At 45.1% G+C, this 18,928-nt stretch overlaps 1 protein-coding gene across 1 annotated transcript in view; it reads left to right on the forward strand.

Moving 5' to 3' along the window:
- ADAMTS16 (ADAM metallopeptidase with thrombospondin type 1 motif 16) overlaps positions 1 to 18,928 on the forward strand; it is a 132,506-nt gene that overhangs the window by 83,809 nt on the left and 29,769 nt on the right. Inside the window, exons 15-18 of the mRNA XM_033110716.1 lie at positions 236 to 359; positions 784 to 1,028; positions 2,865 to 3,003; positions 7,324 to 7,450. Coding sequence (XP_032966607.1) covers positions 236 to 359; positions 784 to 1,028; positions 2,865 to 3,003; positions 7,324 to 7,450 — 635 coding nt within the window. The remainder of the gene's footprint in view (positions 1 to 235; positions 360 to 783; positions 1,029 to 2,864; positions 3,004 to 7,323; positions 7,451 to 18,928) is intronic.

Genomic DNA, 18,928 nt, shown 5'->3' on the forward strand with positions numbered 1-18,928 from the left:
CAATACTGAAGAGTTCAGGTTATGTCTGACGTTTAAAGTTTTCCTACTTTGGCTCTGAAGAGTAGAACTGCAGTCTTGCTGTGCACATACTGGGTATCCAATAAAGATTTGTGAACTCCCCTGTGTTGGTGAAATTGTCAACCATAAGGGGAAGAGGCTTCCTGCTTGAGGTTTGTGACTTGGCTCCTATTGTCTTTTCTTTCATGAATGACATGTGACCTCATGGGTCCTCCAGAGAGTTGGGTGTGACAACATCCTTGGGTCCAATGCCCTTGAAGACTCTTGTGGTGTGTGCAAGGGGAATAACTCAGACTGCACGACACACAAAGGCCTCTATGCCAAGGACCACCACACCAACCGTGAGTATGGGGCAGCTTCTGCAGGGGCTGAGCAGAGAGGACCGCAAAGGGACCCGCTGGGTGGGAAGAACTTGGAGTGGGATGAAAACAGCAGGTGTTAACTGTTCCCACACGTCTGACACCTGCCTCCTTTCCTGCCTGCTTCTGAAGCCTTTTGTTTGGGTTGGCAATGGTTGCTAGGTTCTTTAAATTAGAATGGTCCTCAGGAGAAGTGAAAATTGCAAAAGCTCTGCTCTGATTTTAAAAAAAAAAGGAGACGAAGAAGTCATGTATAGAACTATCGTACCTCATTGCCAAACCAGCTCTCCTCTTTCCAATGTGGATTCTGCGTGTGGAGGTGGAGTACGGAGGGAGCTGAGGGATTTGGCCCTGTCGTTAATGAATCAAATGCTCCATCCTCCCCCGTCCATTTGTTTTCATCTAGAGTATTATCACATGGTCACCATCCCTTCCGGAGCCCGGAGTATTCGCATCTCTGAATTGAACGTTTCTACCTCCTACATCGCTGTACGCAATGCCCTCAGAACGTACTATCTAAATGGACACTGGACCGTGGACTGGCCTGGACGCTACAAGTTCTCAGGCACTGCCTTCGAGTATAGGCGGTCCTACAGGGAGCCGGAGAGCTTGACTTCTGCGGGGCCAACCAACGAAACACTGGTCGTGGAGGTACACTCCAGCTTCATGGGTTCTGGGGCTTGAACGTGGGGGTCTTCTGGCATTTCTGTAGGTTCAAAGCTCTGGGTGTCGTTTTAAGTCCGCAGAAGCACGTTTGCAGTTAGATAATGTGTAGAAACAAGACTGGTCACTACCTGGGCTGAATGGAGTAGTGGACTTGTTTTCATCGTCTTTCATTTCTCAGGGCATGATTGAGTTTGTGTTTTCACACACCTTGTAGTTCCCATGTTGGGTTCTTTATCAGTCAGTGTTTCACTCCTGTAAACTCTATGGCTGTGAGAGGCAGCTGTGTGGGGACTCTGGCCGTGCCTGCGATTTGGGTGTTGTCCTTATTCCACCAAGTCCTGGAAACCAGGCGTAAGATGAGAACCAGAACCAGAACCGAGGCCCCAGCTGCTCCATCACATCAGCCCCAGGGTCCAGCAGGGGTGCCCACAACCACCTCCTGACCTTCTGTTTTCTACCCACAACCACACCAGCTTATGTGATACAGTCAGGCTTCTTCTGACAACACAATTGATCCCCCGGGGCAGATGGCAGCGGCAGGCCATGGACATGCTAACTCCCCACCTTTTCATTAAAGAAAAGTACTTGGCTCAGAAGTTGCCCGGCCCACAGCTAGGCGTGCAGATGTGACCCAGCCAGATGCCCCACCTGCTCTCTGGGCCGGGCAGCTGCTGCACCGCCACACATCCCACTGCCATCACCCCTCTAACCCTGAGCTGCAACCTTCACCCTGTTAGAAACTTACTCATCTGCATTCTGGCCTTGATTATTTCTCTCCCACCATCTCAGGCCTTTAGCTTTAATAATCATGGAGACAGAGAGGTCAATCAGGGTTATAAATGAGTTCTTAGGAGCCGCTCCTGTGGAAGAAGAGTCACAGGAGCTCAGGGTGTCAGAAGTGACAGCATCTCCGTGTCCTGGAAACGCAGCCTCCTCTCCAGGGCTCCAGCCTGCCCTACACCGAGCGAGACTTGAGCCGTGTAGGCAGGGAGTCAGGGAGGGACCAGTGCCTTTATCCACGGAGAGATCGCATCAAGGACCAGCAAAGGCTCCAAGACTCGGAGAACGGACGCCTGGCAGCAGACTGATGGTGAGCTTTCCAAAACAAGGAAAAAGAAAGAACGGAAAGAGAAGAAAAAGCCATCGTACCGAGCTTAGCAGATCCGATAGGTGCATGAGGGAGGAAAAGGTAACTGTTCATGTGATCGGGTTTCGAGCTAGAAGGTGAAGAGTCCAAATGGGATTTTACGTGCCAAACCGTGGCTCACGGATACGCTTGGCCTGAGCGATCATCTTTACTAGTAAGCTATTTCTCGCCTGGGACTACCGGGTACGTGCCAGTAGACAAAAGGCCTCCGCACCCAGGCACGTGGGAAGTACTCACTGAGCTTTGACGGTGGCATGGGTGACACCCACTTCAGTGACCGGGTGCTTTGGGACTCGAGGAAGTGGGAGGGTGTTTTTCAGGTGTCACTTTCTGATTGACTCAGATGGATTTGCGGGGGATCCCAAAGAAACAGCAAGGGGAATAACCGAACAACTGTGGTAGGCTGTGAGGACACCTGAAGCCTTGTGTGCCGGAAACACTGACATAACGGCAGACAGGTCACAGGGATGTCTGGACATTTTCGAGATGTGCTTGAATCTAATGGGGAGTTTATTCCTATTCAGAAAGTTCACGTGGAGGACGGACAGGGTTTCATCATTGTAACCAAGTTTTTATTGACACGATTATCAATTTCAAGTAGTTTAAAACAAATTAGTGTACATTTATAGATTCCACTTTAACTTACCATGTTTTTCCCCTTTCTTATGTTGTAGCTTCTGTTTCAGGGAAGAAACCCAGGCGTTGCTTGGGAATACTCAGTGTCTCGGCTGAGGGGTGAGAGGCAGCCTGGTGCCCAGCCCAGGTACACGTGGGCCATCATCCGCTCTGAGTGCTCCGTCTCCTGCGGAGGGGGTAGGTCACTTGTCCTGTCTCTCCTGGTGGTGGGCACAGAGGTACTGAAACCCTCTTTGTCTGAACTGAACAATGAAATACCAGCCTAATTGTTACTGTATATGAAAAGTACTGAGTGACTTCTTAGCACTGAAACTAACTGCAAAGAGGTCCCCATACACATCTCCACCCAGGAATTCAATCTAGCAATTCTTCCTTAAATGTGTGAGGCAGTTCACTGAGCTCTGAGAGTATAAAGAAAAATGGTACATACTGGCCCTGTTTTTAAAATCATATGCAACCTAGAGAGAGGAGTTACCATGCACACATACATTACAAGGCAAGGTTGTAAACTGCATCTTGTACAAAGGTCTGTGGGAACTCGGAGAGGACTCCAGGGCTGTGACACACAGCGAGTGATGGGTGAGCTGCACTTCGGACGTCTGTCTTAGAGCTGGAGAGCGCAGAGAGCTACAAGTAGCCACAACTGTGCTTTCCTGTTCGTATTACTCATTTAATTGCGTAACATCTCTAGATCTTTTTCACAAGAACTGCTTAGAAATAGTTCTTCCCCATTCTTTGTGTGCTAGAGTGTCCAGAATCTTAGGGTAAGTGTTCATTTTCCATTTTTTAAACTTTACCTCAAGGGTCTAGCTTGTCCTTCTAGGTCCCTGAGATCAACTTGAAATGACTCTGGCTCTTTCTTCATGCTTTGGGTCACCTTTCAGCCGAGTTAATAAAAATGTCCTTTGTGTCATTATCCAAAACTCTGATAAGTCACAGAGTGCATTACCATCCTTTTGCCCTGTGTGATGTCCAACCCTGTCCATTTCTTCAAACGTACTTACAGGCCAGTGTCAAAGGAGGAAGCCCAGCTCTTCCCAAGGGGCAGGTATAATGTCCTGTTCCCCGGTCTCCCCAGTCCCCACAAATCCTCCGTCATCGGGCATTGGGTTCAGCTGTCCATCCTGGCCCAGCCCCTCTCACTATCATCACATGGTTGCATCCAGCTGCGCCCCAGCATCCCCCTGCTGTGGGTGAGTGAGCACATGGGGGTTTCCGGTCCTCCTGCGGGCTCCTCCAGTAAGCAAAGCCGGGACCTTACAAACAAGTAATCACTCCCTACAGTGACATCAGCAGCCTCTCCATCTGCCATTTGGACAGGTCAGTGGTGCCGTGGAAATCGGAGTCTGCCAGTTTCCTGGCAAGCAGGTCAGATGCATGAGGATGTCACAGGCCCCCAATAAATGACCACTATCACCACCCTCCGAGCTCTGGCACACGTTCCAGTGCCATATGCTCCATGTGGTCACACTAGGCAGAGCTGTCACTTCCACACAGCATGGAATCTTAGAATCTGAGCAGCTCCAGGAGTTCCCCCACTCTGGTTGTCTGGATTCATCGTCCCTCTTCCGATTTCAGGGTTTGACAGCGTTCTCGCATCATATGCCCATAACGTGCCTAGCACTCACAGTGGAAATGACGTAGGCTTCTTGTGGGACCGCATGTATCTGTTTATGGAATATTTTCCTGTTTTCCACGTAGTTTTGCTTAAATGACTGGTTTCTTATACAAGCAGGATAAGGCCTTCAGCAGCAGCTGGGATCCATTCTGTAGTTAGAATTATTGAAAACTTGGAGATTCTTTGATACAATCCTAGTCTTTAAGACTGAATACTCCTCTTTCCAATACTTTGGCAACATGTGAAGATTTTTAAAACAATTTCCAGAGAGCTTGCCAGAGCTGGTTTCCCTAAAAAGATAAAGGCAGGGCCTAGTCACATCGATCATGACACTCACCACCTCTGGTGGCCAGGATTCAGCTCTGGGCTTGCCAATTAAAGGGTGTTCTTCCCGCCTTTCTTACTTTAGCCTTTGAACTTTATACTCTTATCTGTTAATACAGATCACTTTAGAGAATTGGCCAGCTTGATTCTGGCGTGCTCGTGGACTATGTGATATTTCTTTCTGACAAATAGTCGAGTGATTATAAGCACTGCTGAGAAATTGCTTCACAGATGTGACCTTAGTGTCTGTAAATATTCAGCTAAATGGCGGAGCAGACCCCATTCCCTCACAGGAAACTCATCTGAACACATCGTTATCTACCACCTCATGTAAAAGTACAGCCTGCAAACTCTGAGTACCACTGGGCATATGTCTCTGTCCATGTATATGTTTATTGTCTCAGAATATTCAGATATCTGGAAGTCATCAAAGGAAGAAACATTTAAATCACTTTTATATTCACTATTGTTTGTGTGGGCTGGGGAAAATGAATTTGAAATTGCAATCTCGAGCATCCCTACCTCCTACAAATGGATTTGACTTCCAAACTTCACGCACCATTCACTGCCGAGTGTTTAGACACCTGACCGTTCCAAGTGGGTGAAGCACAGTGTCTGGTGTCACCAGGCTACATCCTCGTGGAAAACCTTATCTTTTGGAAAAATGCTGTGACTTGATTGGAGACCCAGAGTCAGGGGTGTTTCGCAGCATCCTGTGTCAATAGGGAGAGTACCCTCACCGGGTCTGGGCATGCGTAGCTACTGAGGGTGCTCACCTGGGATGGGGGCACTGATGTGGCATCACCTGCCTTTTGCTTCCTGAGGGCTGCTAAGGGTCACTTTGCTTAGGAGAAGGTACTCAGTTTTAATAACCTAGGATTTGGGCATTCGTGGTCCATCCTGTAAGCACCTGGCATGTACAATTTTACTCACCTGTGTGTCCCTGAGTTCACTGAGCCCCTGAGGCCCGAGGACCCTAGCCTGCGGGCTCGTGGTGCACAGCTAGCAAGAACTCCTACCAAGGACCCCTCACCCCACCTTGGCTTTTCTCCATTATTCTTGACCTGACCCCTGAGCTTCACCTGGTTCGCTGCTTTGGCCCCTGGGAGGCTTGTCCTCACTTGCCATTTAAGAAAACTGATTTTCTAGGGAATGTCACTCCCCCCATTGACTTGCCTTATTCCTTTTGACAAAGCAGAGCCAAAACGTCAAACTTCTTTCCAATATACATTTCAGAGATGTTTCCTTATAAAGAAGGGTTTGGCTTCACATGAAAACGAGCATTACAGCTTGCTGTGCTGGCTTGGCTCTTCTGAAACCATTTCTTTGGGCTTTTCCTTCTTTATAAGCAAACGCAGGATCTGCCTGACAGGGGTCAGGTGGAGTGCAGGACGTCATTCTGAGTCCTACCTGGGCTTGGGCTGCAGGGGACAGACAGCGGATGGGCCACACACACAGCGCGACTCCAGCAATTTTTTGAAGAATAGTGATACAATTATTTTAGATTTAAATATATATTTATTTGTGTTAATTTTAACAACACTAGTTTTTTTTTATTATTATTTTTGTCTCCATTGAATGAACTATTTAATAACATCCTTCAAAATGAATATCTAATTAGAATCCCTTTTTTATTCCAGTAAAATACACATGACGTAAAATTTACTATTTTAACGATTCTTAAGGGCACAGTTCAGGGGCACTAAACACATTCACATTGTTGTGTAACCATCACCACCGTCATCTCCAGATCTTTTTCATCTTCTCAAACTGAAACTTTATCCCCATGAAACAGTCACTCTCCACCCCACACCCCAGCCCCTGGCACCCACCATTCTACTTTCTGTCTTATAAATTTGACTGTTCTAGGGACCTCATAAGTAATAGTACCTATTTTGGTAAATTTAATGAATGGAAATTTTGAACAAATTTAGAGATGTTCCCAGAGCCCTAAACAGCACTGAAGATGTGAACGGAGGCTAAGAATCAAAACAACTTTCATTTTAATTGACTTCTTTCTATGTAGCTCCTAAGTCATTATTGTGAGAAGTTCACCAATCAGCTTGCAACCCTGGCAGTACTGAGATCTGTGAATTCTCCAGTGGTGAACTGCTTATTGTTACTTTTTGTCTGTATTTTATTCTGGTTTATTGCCTGTTTCCTAGTGTGACCTCTCAAATGGACACACAAGTCAGCCATATTTAGTATTGGGTTTCCTGTGAGAAATGGCTGGTGTCCCAACTAGAGAAACGATAGAAAAGAACAAGTATGTTTCATTAAAGGTATGTTGTTATTGAGTGCAAGACCCATGTTAATTTTAAAGGTGTTAAAATATAGGGGTGAACTATGTGCATCTTAGAACTGATGGAATTCACTGATAAAAACATGAAGATAGGCCATAAAAATAGAATCTCGATAGTTGTCCAATTGGCCATTAACAGGAAGTCATGCAAGTGTGGTCAAGGTTTTGTAAATGCGCTTTCATTAGCTCTTCCCCTGCCTTTGGCCCTGGTGCGTGTCTGTGTGTTTATCGTACACTTCACCCTTGCATACAGGGCAGATGACCACGAGAGAGGCCTGCTACAGGGAGCTGAGGTTTCACGTCAACGAGTCCTACTGTGACCCCGACACCCGGCCCGTCACAGGGGTGGTGCCTTGCAGAGTATCTGGCTGTCCCCCCAGGTAAGAGCTGCCATGCACATCGGGTCACTTCGCAGACATACTTGCTGTGTTCTTCTAGCTCTTGTGTCTAGGGAATGCAGGTGCTGCTACTGTCACCGAATCCCTAACGGCAAAGATGCAAAAGTCACAAGAACTCCCTGAACAAGTGAGCTTTAAAAAGCATGTTTGGGGGGTCGGGGATACTGCGGAGAGTCTTGTGAATGTGAGTGGAAGTTCTTATAATAGCATCCTGCTTGTTTTGGTGTTACTGTAATCGGTGCAGACTGGCGGGGTGATGACATACTGTGGTGATAACATACTGTAGTGATAGTAATGATTCAGCTGCCAGCCTCCTGTCTCCTTTCTGCTGTTTACTTTTCTTACTGAATGAAGCCCGTTAGAAGAACCCACACATGGGGAAGTGTGGGTGGCTGACACGCACTGCTCACAGGCACACGCGTGAGAAGAGCTGCAGAAAGCCAGTGCTCCGTCCTCCCATTGTCTGTCGTCTGTGCTGCTGCCTCTAGATATTTCTAAATAAAGCTCAGGTTCCCTGAGCTGGTGGCCTGGGCAGGACCTGAGGAGGTAACCGTGGTCCTGCCCTGCTCCCCTCAGTCATCACACTCTGGGCCGTCACACTTCCTTAGTCTCTGCTTCTAATTTCCTTCATCTTCATGGGAACATGTCACATGGGAGTTGTGAAAATCACCTGAGTAACATATACAGTGGTACTTTGGTTTTCAAATGTAATCCGTTCCGTAAGACTGGTTGAGTTCTGAAATGTTCGAAAACCGAGACACGATTTCCCCGTAGAAAGTAATGCAAAATGGATTAATCCATTCCAGACCTTTAAAATCAACTCCTATGACAAATTCAGCATGAATTTTACTATCTAATGATATCATAGATCCATAAAATTTACGGCATTCGTAAACCGCAATGTTTGTCAATAGAGACGTTCAAAAACCGAGGCGCCACTGTACATGGAATGAAAGTCTAACTCCAATGAGAGCCTCAGACAGCCGAGGCTCTGAATACAAGACAGTCCCATACGTCTTGGTTTTAAAGACCTGGAATAACTGGCCAGTGGATCCCAGGTTTGCTGAACTGTGCCTCAAATCATAAAGCGGCTGCTTTTCCTGGACACAGTAAAACACAGTAGTGTGACAGGCATTGTCTGCCTTCTGCTCTGAGCTCTGTGGTCCCTGGCCTCTGTGCAGCGTAGAGATGAGGCCACATGGCAGCACTTGAGCGGCCGAGACCTTTCTTCCCACCACGGTGCAGGAGCGGCCTCGCTGGAAAGATCCCGCCCTCCCAGCCCCAGTCCACCTGCCACCTCAGAGTCACGGGCCCTGCCTCAGTCGGGGCTACTCAGCCAGCGAGCCACACATCCTGCTATTGACAGAGATTTGGTCAAAGTTGACATGAGGACTTTGTGTTTAAGGCCCGTCACCCACTGAGGCCGTGGGTGCCCACTTGGGGGGTTCCTATTGTACAGGTGGAACGAATATCCCAGCTCCTATCCCACACCTCTTGGTGGAGCAGACTTAGTCGGCCTGATCACGCCGATGGGCCGGAGGGTGTGGGGTGCACGCTGGGCAGACAGTACCCAGTTCAAGTGGGGGCTGTGCCGCTACCAACCTGGGTGCAAACCCCACTTTGTCTTCCCACCTTATATGTGATCAGGGTGATATAGGGGGATGATGTGTTAAGGGAATGCACATAAAAACTCTCAGGACATGTGCTAAATACTCAATAAATCTTGGCTATTTTAATGTTGCTGTAAAAGGAAAAACAAATTCACATCAGTTATTTATTCAGCCTGTGAAGCAAAACTACCAATGACGAAACGCAGAAGAATGAACCTACATTGCATATATTAATCCTTATGGATTTTTGTTTTAACAATTGAATTGGGAAAATAGATCTTAATTTAAAAGTTGCTCTGTATCCCTCTGAGACATAAGATGCATTTCTCTTGCCCAGAACACTGACAATTTTTTGTTCCTGATTAACTGGGCAGAAAGCCCCAGCTTTACTTTTCTGACAATGAGAGCGTGTCTTTCTTATTAGAGTCTGTCTCACGCGAGGTGTTGGGGCCCCTCCAAGCCCCGGCGTCCTGCGCTGTCCTTGCAGAGGCATCCGCGCTGAGTGACTGCACTAGCTCACCCTCCCACGTCTTGCTCTGGCTGACTGGATGGAAGGGTTCAGGGGGTGCAACTTGGTGTTTCATGTTCAATATGTAGGAGGGTTCCAAAAGGATTGGGGAGTGCTATTTCTAAAACATCTTCATTCACAGCCGTCTCATTTTTAACTAAAATGGAAAAGAAAGACTGCTACGCGGGTACGGACCCCTGACCTCCTCCGACAGCGTCCAAATGCCTGGGCAGTGTCAGAGCTGGAGCATTGTCAAGCCACTGGGTCATTAGCGGGATGAGCTCCCTCAGGTCCTAAATCTCCACTGGGGACAGAGTGCTGGGAGTCCAGGGAGACTCCTTGCTGGAGGAAGATAATCTTAAAAAGTCTGCTTGGCTCCAGCCAGCAGGAGCGTCAGGGCCGAATGACTGGGCCTCAGCACTTCCCAGCTGCTCCTCGGGCAGGGGCCACGGTCCAGGGCACACAGCCCCCGGGCTCCCCCCTCGGCCCGGAAGACTGGCTCTGCACTGGCCTGGGGACAGACGAGCAGCACTCAGCCCTCCCGTGGCTCAGCTCTCCTCAGTCTTTGTTTTAGCATCAATCAGGCATTTTTATCACTTGCTTTTGAAACATGAACTATAGATCACCCAGATGCATATTTCCTTTCTGTGTCTCAGTGTGTCTGAGTGGACTCTCTCTTCATGTCATGTATCTTTACGAGCTAGTGTTCAAAGCATAAACACGTAGTATGTGTGTCTTCCTGGACAATAGAATGAAGATACCAGAGGAAATACCTTCCGGATGATAAAAGGATACTTTCCCCCGTCTGCTATATTCTTCTAGGAATGCAGAGCGAGAGTTTAGATGAAACAGATTGCGATCCAATGCCTTGTTTGCTCATCGTAGGGATCTGTGCAAATGTGGCCCCTCTCTGTTCTGCAATCGTCTGCCCTTGACCTCTGGATGGTCGTGTTACTGCTGCCTGTACTTTGGTGACTCCTTTCGAACCCATTAGCAGAACGATGTCTTTTACAACCCAGATATCTAGGTCAGTGACTACAGTCATTTGATTGCACACTGCAGAAATTAGAGATATAATTCAGCAGGAAAACTTTAATGCTAACTTTCTCCTTATAGTAACACTTTTAGTGACAGGAAAGGGACAGTTATTTTTCGTGTGTTGTATCTCCTTTCGCTATCAGCCATGACAAAACTAACCACCGCAGTGTATAGGTTACCAAGGGAATGGAAAGGACCCTGATCCCTTAGGTAGTACCTGTGTATGAAAGGTATTGACTCACGAGAATGCCAAAGAAGTGAGCATTTCAGTTCATTGGATCATCTGAGTCACAGAATAAACTAGGAACAGGACTGGCTACCTGGGCTCAGAAGAGTCTCCACTTGGTTTAATTCTCTGCTGTAGTCAACTCGACATGTCTAATGATTTTCATTTTGCACTGGGTTCCACAGATTAAAGGGCTGGCCCTGCCCAACACCACCCCCCATCCCCCACCTCATCTATTTCAACATTGTTTTCTGGGGTATCTGGGAACTGTATTAGAATGCTTCTTTTTTCAGTAAACCAGTTCTCCATTACTCTCAGGAAAGGAATGCTATTTTACAGGTGCCTGCATGGTGTAGGTCTGTGCCTGATACCACAGTGGTGATGTGAAGGATACAGGCTATTTGGTGCCATTCCCTTCTTTTCTTTTCTCTAATGGGATGAGTGCCAATTTTGGTGAACTTAAGAACAGTCACAGATGAATGGAATCACCGTGAAAAGGGCTTTACAGAATCTGTGCAGATGGCCTGTTCTTCTGGGTGAGAGCCCACTGTGCCAGGGAACCTGACCTGTGTCTCACACCCACCGGCGCCACTTCCCTCGGGTCAAGCCTGCTGTTCTTAGATGCGGTGGGCTGCCGCCACTGTGTCCCCATTGGAAAGGCAGCCAAGTTTCTCCAATTAATCAGGGAAGCCTGAAGTGTTGCAGAATCTTTGTCATTGACACTCTTTTAGAGAGATGTTCAGCTAAAGTGTGACGTCACCAGTCCAGGCTTGAGTATCGTGACTTGACACTGTATAATCACCGAGGTGTGACAATATCTCAGTATGAAAGACAGTGTCTTACTGCATCTCCCCCAGGAAAGATGTCACTTAAGACCAAAACAATGAGTTTAAAAGGCACTCAAGCTATAATGACATTTATTAGGATACAACCCTAGTGAAGGTGCAGTTACAAATGTGGACAAACAGAATTAGCCACACATGAGACTGACTATTTCCTCGGCCACTGAAACAGTCATGTGGAAACCACTGCAGAAGCAGTGGGGATATAAAGATTAGCTAGCTTTCTGGATGGGGATTTGTCTTTGCACACCTGAAAATCTCCCTTAGGTAGTTCTGGAAAACATTTTGTACTTTGGGAATTTTATTTGTCTGCTTATTTGTTTACGTGTGTGTGTGTGTGTTTTGTTTTATATTTATGTATTTATATATTTATTTATGTATGTATTTATTTATCCATATGAGCAAAAGCAGAAAGACACCTTGGGAATACTACTGTTTTCAAGAGAACTTACCTTGTTATGTAGGTTAAATAATACCTACATTTTTCATAAGTTTCATTATCCTGTTCTCCAGGCCTTAGCATCATCCACTCTAAAATTCACCAGCCCCCCACCCCCCATACTCAGTATAACCATCCTCTAACAATACACAGTATGGAATATGCTTCAAATATTTTGGAATGAAAATGAAAAACAAACCTATAGATAGATAGATAGATAGATAGATAGATAGATAGATAGATAGATAGACAGATAGATATAAATAGATATAGATAGAAATGGAAGGAAAGAAAGAAAGAAAGAAGGAAAGAAGGAAAGGAAGAAAGGAAGAAAGGAAGAAAGGAAGAAAGGAAGAAAGGAAGAAAAAAAGAAAAGGAAAATTAAGAAAGAAATTTTACTACAAATCTATATCTAAATCCACATATCCACAGCAAGTATACTAATTAGTACTATTGGAAATATTTATTGAAAACTGGAAACTTCACTCAGAATCATGACGTTTGGGGGAGAACACAGGTATTGTTTTTAGGTACAATTAGGCAGGATTGCTTTACTCTCAGATCTGTAAATTATTTCATGTTATCATGGTTTTGCTTTTCCAGATTTATGGAGGCATTAGGGTAATGTTTTTGTTATTTCAGATGTTATTACATTGAGATCAAAGAAAGAGTTAAAATTCTATTATTTTTAGCGTTTTGGAGACTTCCTTTATGGCTTGGTAATGGGAGTTTTTATAAATGTTTCCTGTGGGAATGAAGGCATGTGTGTGCTGTTTTGGAGTAAGGTTATTTATATGACAATCAGATCAAGCTCCTTAGTTATTTATTCAAATATGTTCTGACTTTTTGTCTATTTTGTGTATCTGTCTCTAAAAGAAATATTTCTAAATCTCACATTATGACTGCTTATTTTCCAATTTATCCTGTGAGCTATGTTAAAATACCCCTGGTGTTGTTAGGTAAAGTTGTAGCTTCTGCACGAATTGTTCTTTATCATTAAATAATGGCTATCCATATCCCTAATATTGCTTTCCAGCTTATGCTTTATTTCTTTGAAAATTAATATTCTGGTACTAGCTTTTATTCATTTATGTTTGGCTTGCCTTACATTTCTTCATCCTCTTATTCTTCAATGTCTGTATTATTAGTGTTTTCTGCACCTTGCATAAATAGGTTGGACGTATTTCTGTTGGATTTTGATTGCATCACATCAGAAAAGGAGGGCTTGCTGCTGTTTCTCTCCAGTTCACATGCGGGCTGATGCAGCTGTCTGTGTGCTTCTGGAAATGACGGGCAGGAGGGTGGAGGAAGCAGATGTGGCAGGTACCCATGAGGGTCGGCCCCTGGAGGGAGCAGGACACGACTGGGAGAGGATGTAAACTTACTCATCCTTTTCCTTTTCCCAGTGAAAGAAGCAAAGTCGTACCTAAGCATGAGAGGGAGAAGTAGTTGCTGCCTTGAGGGGGAAGGAGAAAGTGAGGTGGGCAGTGACCTGACCAGGATGCAGGAATCCCCTCCTGCTGGGGGCCACTCCCCTGGCCTCCAGTGTCTGGGCAGAGCTCACGCCACACTCCACCTTTCTAGAAGCACCTGGAAGCACCTGGCTCTGCCCACAGGGAGTCTCCTAGGCCCATGACTGTGCTGAGAATTTTGGGTAAACTCTTGGGGGTACTGGACAAGGGAGCTCCTTGTTCACATTAAAAGTCAAACCACCCAAAGGTTGCATGTTTCGTGAAACATGACTTTAAAAACCAGAGACCCAGGCTATTCTTTCAGTGAACTGAAACCTAACGGCACCGTGTCACGTCAGGCCAGTGTCCTCTGTCTCGCGTTGTATTTTCAGGAGGGCAAGACAAAGGGAAGGGAAGAGGAGGCTCACGTATAGGGAGCTGTTCCAATATTGAATTGACTGTCAAACAAGCATTTCTTAATGATGCTCTCAGTTCAAAATTGGTTACTTAAAACTCTTCTTTAGACACCACCTTGAAAGAGATGTTGATGTGCAAATATCTCTCCCAGGTAGCCTGCCTATGATGGATGTCCATATTCAGTCGCTTTTCCAGCCAGAATCCTTCTCCTTTTTGCCCACCCCCTCCACCTGAATAAAAGAATTTCATGAAATTAGAAAGACAGAAAGAAAGAGAGAGAGAGAAAGAGAGGGGGGGGAAGGGAGGGAGGGAGAAAAAGAAGAAAGAAAGGAAGAAAGAAAGAGGGAGGGAGGGAGGGAGGGAGGGAGGGAAGGAAGGAAGGAAGGAAGGAAGGAAGGAAGGAAGGAAGGAAGGAAGGAAGGAAGGAAGGAAGGAATCTGTGACCTTACAGGACTAGGGCAATTGAGCAAATGAGTACAGTAAAATCATAACCTTGAAAGAGTTTTAGCGTGAGAAGGAAACCAAACTAGTTGATTTCTAAACTTGATACAGGAATTTCATAATTTATTTTGCCATCCGCATTAGCATTTGCTGAAGCGTCCAGGTTCGTTTTGATTGAGGTGTTGATGTGTTGTCATTCCAAAGTCACCTGTAAACCATGATTTTGCCAAGCATCTTCACCAATTGTAGAGACTTGAGAATTTCCTCTTAGAGAGTTGTTCAGGTGTAGAAGGAAAATAAGACTTATGCCTTGATTTTATTATGTGGCTATGAGATTTTTCCACAAGTCTGAATATGATTCCACTATATCTTAGAATTCTCATCCTTCTTTTGTTTCCTTGAGTTTCTGCTTAAACAGTCCTTATTTTATTTCTAACATTTCCAATAAATGTTATACATCTTTCATTGCATTTTTATAAGCATGCATAGATTTTTAAATAATATTCCCAGAACCAAAGAGATCCTCAAACTCATTTGTTTAGATAAATTACAATTTGAATTAAAATACCACTTTCAAGACAAGACCTCATTTCAAAGAAGAAATAGTGCTGCATGGTAAAAAATCGAATCACGCAACAGCATAAAACTTTTTCATATTCAACTTGTTTTCCTACAGGTTCCATATATGTTCAGGGCAAAAAGACCCGAGACAGCAAACAAATTCTTAATACGCTTCTGACTGTGGTCACCAGGAATGCGTTTGTCACAAAGGAGAGACCACAGTCTCCTAGAATGTTTACATTTGTCTGGGTCCAATGCAAGACGAGAATCCACGGAAGAATTCCCCTTCCACCTCCAGCTGCCACATTACTGCAGTCTTCTTACACTTTTATGTCAAGTGAAATTCCAACAATAAGGGATTTTTAATTTTTGATGCACTTATTACATATTTCCCTAATGAAAAAGGGGCTAGAGAGAAGCCTCCATGAAAATTCTTAAAATTCAACATTTAAACTAAATCTAGGTTTTTGCTTCTGACCCCTATTATTATATTTTAATTGACATTTATTTTATTAACTACATGCAAATAAGTTAGAAAGACATATTGTACTTTATAGCTCACTCACTATGAGAAACCACAGTCCTGATCCTGCCCCCCCGGCCCACCCCAACCCCTCTGAACAGGACCACCCATTTCAGGCCCTCTCTCCTGGTATTTCTAAATAACATGCATGATCCTCACTTTCCTGTTTACTGGTTTTAGAGATTATTCTTTTACGCGCCGCAGGGGACGACGTAGCTCTTTTGCATCAGTTTTTATCACCCTCATCACTAAGCTCTCTCTCTTGTCTCCATCCTTCCAATGAGGTGACACTGCATTGGGATTCATTCAATGTTTGCATCATTAATTATTAGCCCTTGCTGGCTAAGTAGAACACCCTGATTCTGGGTCTTTTAGTTATAACATTTTATTTTTCAAAAAGTTAATTGCCTGAATTTTGTCTCCTTTGGTTTCCTTACATAATCCCCAAAATACATATTGAGTGCATCGATTCATTTCATTAAGCTGAGGGCCTACTGTGCATCAGGCCTTGGGAGACGTTAGTGAGTAAACAAAGGCCCCTGTCCTTGAGCTTATTGGGGGAGAGACACACTCAGCAATAAGCGTAATCTGTTTTTTAAACGATGGCATATTTTGGAAGGTGACGAGAGCTATGGATAAAAAGAAAGAACGTAGGGCAAGGCAGAGGAGACAGGAACAGTGAGGCCAGGTGTTGCAGGTGTGGGCAGACAGGGTGAGGAGACGGTGAGAGTACCACAGGCTTCTGGCAGCACTGCCGCACAGTCAGACACATCAGAGAACCTCTCAGCTCCTTTTCCCCTGGGGACCTCGTCCCTGGGGCCGCCATCTCTTGTTCTCCCCTGCACCTGTCATCCTGGGACTCAGCTTGTTTCTCTCTGATGAGGACTATATGTTTCCTGGATAGCAGGCCATGGCCTGTCTTATTTACACCACATTTGGGGAATCACCTCTTTCCACTGTCTGAGCAAGTTTCCGGGAGTTGAACTTTCTCCGCTGTACAGATGACAGAGAGTCTGAGAAGAGAATTCAGGGGTAGGACTCACTCCGGCTTGGAGGGTTGTGGGCATGACATCATCGTCTTCCAGCTCCTGTGACTGCCAGGGAGTCTGCTGCTGTTCTGATTATGTTGCTCTCTCCCTTTCTGGAAGCCTCGGGGTTTTTTATTTATTCCTGGGTTTCTGAGGTGCTTTTCATCTCATTGTGTGTTCATTCGTTTGCTGAGTCCACAGTGGGCCCTTTCAACTTGGCGAAAAGGGTTTCAATACCACTCCCCGGCATTCGTCACACTCTTGCCTCCTGAATTCTTAAATACACCAGATTCAGGGTTTAATGTTCTTTTCTTTTCTTTTCAAATGTCCATGTCTTTTGTTGCTGTTGTTCTGGGAAATTTCTTTGATTTTTATCTTTCAGATTTTCTGCTGTCTTTGTTTTCTTTATTATTATTATTTTTAATACTTGACAAATGCTTTTTTATTTTTGTGGTATTCAATTGTTCCCTCTCTTTTAAGGCATCCTGCTCCCCTCTTGTCTCTGATAATACTGTCATGTTCTTCCTTTCTTTCTATCTATCTTCCTCTCTCTCTCTCTCTCTCTCTCTCTCTCTCTCTCTCTCTCTCTCTCTCTCTCTCTCTCTCTCTCTTTCCCCTCTTACCTGTTGAGTCTGGTCCCTCCATATTCTTTTCTCTCGTGGTTGCTGGTTTTTCCTGTTGTCTTACATGCTGATGTCTTCTTCCAATACCTAGTAATCTTTGTCTATCTAGCCCTGTTGAGACTGAAGCACTGAGAGGCTGATCAGCCATTTCTGTGCTGAGGCAGGCTCCTTCCACTGCTCTGCCACCTCCCAGATTCTCTCCCCCAGGACCATCCATTTCTCCAGGGAAGGGTCCTGTCATCAGGTGTCTGTGCATTGGGAGTGGACCATCATGGATGCCCAGTTCTCTAGAGCACAGAAGGGAAGGTGGCTGGGGCTGGGATTCTCAGAGCTTCCCGTTCTAACACCTGTCCTGTCTCTAGCACCGACATCAGTCTCTCTAGGGGGAAAACTCCTTCATGGCCTCCATTAGAATGGAGGAAGGCAACAGAGATAAAAATGTGTACTCTCTCCACTGTGTTTCCCTAAAGATCTCTGTTGTTATTTAGTTAGAAAGACAACTAAATGGTCATAAGATACTGAAAATATGCACATTGCTGGGACATCAGTGTAATAATTAGCAGCAAAATATTGAAGCTAAGGCAATTGAAATATGGAGAAAAAATATTGGAAATCTTTATACAAGCCTATGGTTAAATTTGTTTTAATTGAGAAGAAAAGAAAAGAAATTACCCCCAGGGTGATTAATTCATCCCAGATGACCCAGGACTGTCTTGGTCTTAAAACTACAAGTCCCATGTCTCAGAAACCCTGTCAGTCCCAGGCCAACCAGAGAAGTTGGTCTCCCTGCCCCCTCTCTCCATGTGTGACCTGACGACAAGTTGAATTACAGTTAGAAAGTGCTCATCTCACTATTTGTTGTATAATCAGTGATATTCACCATCAGATCATAAACAGTCACTGTGAAAAGAAAAGTAGAAATGTCCACAGCGGGTTACATGGAGCCAGCGAGGCTGAAGCTTTAAGGTTTCTCTATTTTCAAGTTCCCAGTTTTGATTTTACTATTCTTAGAGGGTGTTGTCCTAAATTACATAAACTCCACCACAATCATGTCATCTGTTCCAATGATGGTGATGATGGTGATGATGAAACAGTAGTACCTGGCATTAATCTAATGCTTGCCAAAAGGAGGGATTGACGTGTTAATCCTGACAAAAACCCCCTTCGTGGGTACTGTGACTGCGTTATGGTGTAGATGAAGAGACTCGGGTGGATGGCCGTTGGAGATTGATTGTCAAAACATTGTCAGAGAAATGCTTCCACCATCTATCAGACAGTTGTGTGAATTGTGGGTGTAAATAAATCACTATGAAAATATGTCTCGCAGCTCTTTATGTTTACTTTATTGCCTTCACATTATGTGTGTGTATGTATAGACATATATATGTGCGTGTGTGTATGTGTGTGCTTATGTATAAATGTGTTCGCATGTGTATTAGGAAAATATATACATGTAATAAATACCCAGAAAGCCCACAGGACACTGTCACCTCAGGATCTAGAGCCCTAGAATCTCAGTGAATATTCCTCTGATCAAGAACTTAGCCTTATCTAGACACACAGGTCCATGGGCTTTACAGGCAAAAGATGGAAGCTCACAGGAGCCAAGGGGTAGCACAGATGACCCTGAGTGTGGACCGGAGCTCTGTGTGTTTATGTATGTGACACCATGCCAGCCCCTGAACTCACCGGACACTTGAACCAGGACACATTCCCATCATCCAAACGCATGAGCGCTTGGGACATTACATGT

Source organism: Rhinolophus ferrumequinum, chromosome 7, assembly GCF_004115265.2.
Source record: "Rhinolophus ferrumequinum isolate MPI-CBG mRhiFer1 chromosome 7, mRhiFer1_v1.p, whole genome shotgun sequence".
Taxonomy (NCBI): domain Eukaryota; kingdom Metazoa; phylum Chordata; class Mammalia; order Chiroptera; family Rhinolophidae; genus Rhinolophus; species Rhinolophus ferrumequinum.